Source organism: Emiliania huxleyi (assembly GCF_000372725.1).
Source record: "Emiliania huxleyi CCMP1516 unplaced genomic scaffold EMIHUscaffold_391, whole genome shotgun sequence".
Lineage (NCBI taxonomy): Eukaryota > Haptophyta > Isochrysidales > Noelaerhabdaceae > Emiliania > Emiliania huxleyi.
In genome coordinates this window covers 47,257-51,498 of record NW_005199036.1, presented here as the reverse complement: position 1 = coordinate 51,498, position 4,242 = coordinate 47,257, and the positions used below count along the sequence as shown (strand labels likewise).

The 4,242-nt window shown below is 63.8% G+C and overlaps 1 protein-coding gene across 1 annotated transcript; it reads left to right on the top strand.

Annotated features, from left to right (window-relative positions):
* Positions 1-1,092: 1,092 nt before the first annotated feature.
* On the top strand, positions 1,093-3,021 carry EMIHUDRAFT_118301 (hypothetical protein; the record flags this gene model as incomplete). The annotated part of the gene is made up of 3 exons (XM_005771069.1): positions 1,093-1,944; positions 2,363-2,645; positions 2,741-3,021. The coding sequence occupies 3 exons, from the start codon at positions 1,093-1,095 to the stop codon at positions 3,019-3,021; spliced, it is 1,416 nt and encodes a 471-aa protein (XP_005771126.1).
* Positions 3,022-4,242: the final 1,221 nt, after the last annotated feature.

The window sequence follows — 4,242 nt, the reverse complement described above, 5'->3', positions numbered from 1 at the left end:
GCGCGGCTCGTCCAATAGCCACCGAACCACCCACGGGGCTGAACCCAAACTGGGTTCGATCCTCTGGAGGTATGGTACTAGGCGCGGCCTTTCGAAGAGGTGCTGCCGTGGGACTCCTGCTCGCTGCGCGTGCACGAAACGGACCTGCCCCGGCTGCACACCATCCTCGCAAGCATCTCGCGGGCGCAGCGGGCGAGTATGCGCCGCGCGATGTGCGGCGTTTGGCCCGCGATGCTGTGGACCCGACTCGGTTTCGCAAGCTCCCGCCCCCGTGGCGAGGGCTACCTCGGCGAGAGTGGGCGCGCGGACGCGCTCGCCACGTTTATGGCGGTGCTGCGCCGCAGGGTAGAGGCGGACGCGTCGACATGAAGAAAAAGATTGGGCGCACAAGCGACTCTTATTGTCGGTCTCTTCTCTCTTGCTAGAGCCGTAGAGCTAGAGGGGGAGCACTTACCACTTTCGCATCGCACCTACGACCTCTCCTCAGAGGCGACAACGATGGAGACGAGGGAAGGGAGCGACGAACGCGCACAGAGGATGAGCATATAATCTGGGACGACGCAGCGGAGGGGATACAGGCGAGGGAATCGAGGGAATATGTGCAGCTGCTAGCAATCCTCGGATCTTGGGTACGATTGTGAGCGCCGCCGCTCATAGTCCTACAAGATGTAGGATTGCGAGCGCTACTGCTCGCAATCGGAGGCATGTTGCTAGGATTGCGAGCAGTGCTGCTCGCAATCCTAGACTTTGCTCGGATTGCGAGCGCGCTGGTAGTAGTCGTAGGCGTCACCAGTCACCTTGGGAGCGGAGCTGCTCTTAGTCCTAGAAGATGTATGTAGGATTGCGAGCGTGGGTGCTAGCAATCGCACAGAGATGCTACGATTGCGAGGAGTGCTGCTCACAATCCTTCGACTTCTAGGATTGAGAGCGAGGCTGCTCTCAATCCTTCCGGTCTAGAAAAGAAGGTTCACCTGCCGTGACGACGGCCGTTTGCTGGCCGAGGCCGAAGGACTCGCCGCGGCTCTGCTCCAGTGCGTGTGCCTCTACTCGCCAGCTTTCGGCCTGTCGCTGGCCGACCGCTTCGGACTGGACATGGCGTCCCGCGTTGCTCTTCCGCCGCCGGCAGCCCCGCCCAAGCCCGCTCCGGCCGAAGAGGACGAGGAGCTCGGCGAGCTCGCGTACTGCCAGCCGTGCGAAGAGACGGCGGAGCCGCTGCAGCGGCACGGCTCGCAGCGCTTCTCGAGCGTCGACGACCACGAGCTGGCGTGGGAACGCTACCGCGAGGCTCCGGCCTCGCTCTTTGGCTGCGCCGGCATCAACGCGGCTGGCGTGCAGCGCATCGACCTCCCGTTCAGGCCGCACGAGGTGGACCTCGTCGCCGAGTGGCTCGACCGCACGGACGCCGACGGTGCGACCGGGCTCGACGCGCTGAGGCCGCTGCACCGCCTGAGCCGCTCGGACAAGCTGGCTGCCTGGCGCTCCGAGTTCAGCTCGCTCGACCTCGGCACGTACGAGGAGGCAGCGGCCGAGGACCATTGCGGGCTCTTCAGCCACCTCTGCTGGAGCCTCCTGCTGATCGAGCCTCACCGCTCCTTCCCGGTCCACCAGCACCCCGACATCGAGGTCGAATTCGTGCTGCGGGGCGCGCTCTACGAGAACCGCCTCCTCTCGCAGCCGGACGCCGTCCTCGACGCGAGCGAGGTGCCCGACAGCGGCTTCCCGCGCCTCTTCAGCGTGCACACGCACGGCGGCGGCTCCTTCTTCTCCAACCCGCGCTTCAGCGTGCACCAGAGCTACACGATGGACGAGGGGGTCGTCATCCTCGTGCTCTGGGCCGGCCGCCACGTCAACCTCACTGACCCGGCCGGCAAGCTCTGGGCGCCAAAGCGCTGCCGCAACCCCTTCTGCCCGATGGGATCGACAACGTTCGCGTCTCTGGCGGCGGTGCTGAGAGAGCAGTGACCTGACGAGAGCCACGCCGTTAGTGTACCCTTGGGCTCGCGCTCTCATGACTCTTGTGCCAGTCTCGCTTTTCGTGTAGGTATTGTTCCGGCGTGTGTTTCGACTGTGTCGTGGTGGTGTGTCTTGTGCGAGTGTGACGTGTCGGCTGTGTGTGAGCGAGAGAGCGCTCTCTCGGTCTCGCCCGGTCGCGTGCAGCCCCTAGTCCCTAGAGTACGTATAGCACGTGTGTACGAGAAGGTGACCTTGCAAGGTGGCGGGGGACCACACGGTTCTCTCTCGAGTCTCTGTCTCTGTGTGTGATCTCTCTGCGCCAGGCAGATGGTTTTTTGTACTTTGTTTGACTTTGAGCGGGTGCATCTACATGTCCAACACACCGTCTCTTACTCCTCACTCCTCCCAGGTGCTCGTGGAGAACGACGACAGCACCAAGCCCTTTGACGACGTGGCGCAAAGCTTCAAGTTCCGCCTCACCGGGCTCGACTCTGAGTGCATCGGTGGCATCTACCCGGTCAAAAACGCGACAGGAGGCACCATTGACGAGCCCGTGGACGGCCTTACCAACGCATGTGGCGTCCACGTCCACAGCGGCATCGGAGGATGCGCCCCCCTGGGGCCCCCCGGGGCGAACGGAGGCGGCCACTACTTTGCGGAGGGCTTTGCGGACCCATGGGGCAACGGCGCAGGTGTCAACCCTATCTTCACTTGATATGAGACATGATTGCACCACGCATCTCCCCTCTTCCCCTTCCATCCTGCCTCCAACCCCCGATTCGTGCAGGCACCGACTTCAAGAACGACTACGACGTCCTGGCCCCGGGTGCGACCGCCGCCTACGGCGAGTTTACCGCCACGACCGGCCTGACGCTTCCGGAGCGGCGCGCGCGTCCCCAGCCCAGCGCGACCCCGTTCCACACCTCTGCGCTCTGGTCCTCCTCACCACACGCCCATAACGCACAGGGGGAAGAAGGCGGCCCTGTGATCGTTGTCCACGGGGCCGATGGTGGGCGCATCGCTTGCGCCAAGCTCGAGTGCGAGAAGAAGGGTTACGACTGGTGGTGAGCAGGGACGCGCCACAAGAGCCCGAGGAAGTGGGCCTGGTGCTCTGTGCTGCTTTCGGGGCCTCACCCTGCTGTATGTGTACGTACATACGTGTTTATTACTCGCCATTGTTTGCTTGACGACCGTCTGGGGGGAGGGACCCCCATCTTTGTTTACCGAATGCGTCTCTGGAGGTTAAAGTGCGTCTAGTAGGTGCCCTACTTAGACCACACACACACGCTCGCTGTCCTCGGTATGCTCGAGCATCCTAAGATACGCGAGTCCATATTAGTTGCTCCGCGCATCCCGAATTGCTCGCGGCATCTCCGATTGGCGTTGCTGTCTCAAAAGACGCGCTGTGCATTCATACCTTGAAAAAGACACCCAAGCACTATCGAGTCTCGTACGCAGCTCGTACGCGGGAATGTAGAAAAACTACACGGCTTTCTCGAGAATCACAGCCCGTCTATCTCTATATATGCACAGAGGCAAATCCATGCAGTCTGCATGCTGCATGCTACAAGAGTGCGTGTGTGTGGAGAAGTTTACCTTACCTTACCTTACCTTACGTCGTACATGCACGCATGCGCTGTTGCGGTGTGCGATGAGTTACGGCTTACCCTCACGGCCCCGCGCGGTTCCCGATCGCCGATCAAACACGGTGCCCTAAACCGTTCCCGAAGAGAGAAGCGGCCACCACTCGACCCCGCGCAGATGGGCAAGATCGTCGTCGGCGGCAAGCTCGGACGCGGTGGCGTCGCCGGCGGTGACCAGCGCCTCGAGCGAGGCCCGGCACTCCCCGATGCGGCCGCCGGCCGGAGTGCTCGCGAGGGCCAGCGCGCAGCAGGCGTTGTAGCGCGCCTCGCCGAGCTCGTTGCTGGCGAGCCCCTGCCGGATCCACTCGCTCTCGGGCTGCCGCAGGAGCGCGTCGAACAAGCCGATCGCCTTGCCCAAGCTCGCCGCTGCGTCAGCCTCCCCCCGCTGCCGCTGCAGCCGCGCCGCCGAGAGCCACGCGTCGGCGGCGCCGATGCCGCACCGCAAGTCGCGCGCGCTCACGCGGAGCCCTCGCTCGTACCTGAGGAAAGTGCGACGGCTCGGGGACGGCTCGGGTACGGCTCGCTTTCGCCCAGAGCCCGCGCGCGCACCCGTCAGTAGCGGCTTTGGCGTAGAGTGCGGCCGCGCTCTCTCCTCCGCCGCCGCCGCCTCCGCTCTCGAGGTCTCGCTCTAGCTCGGCGGCTGCGG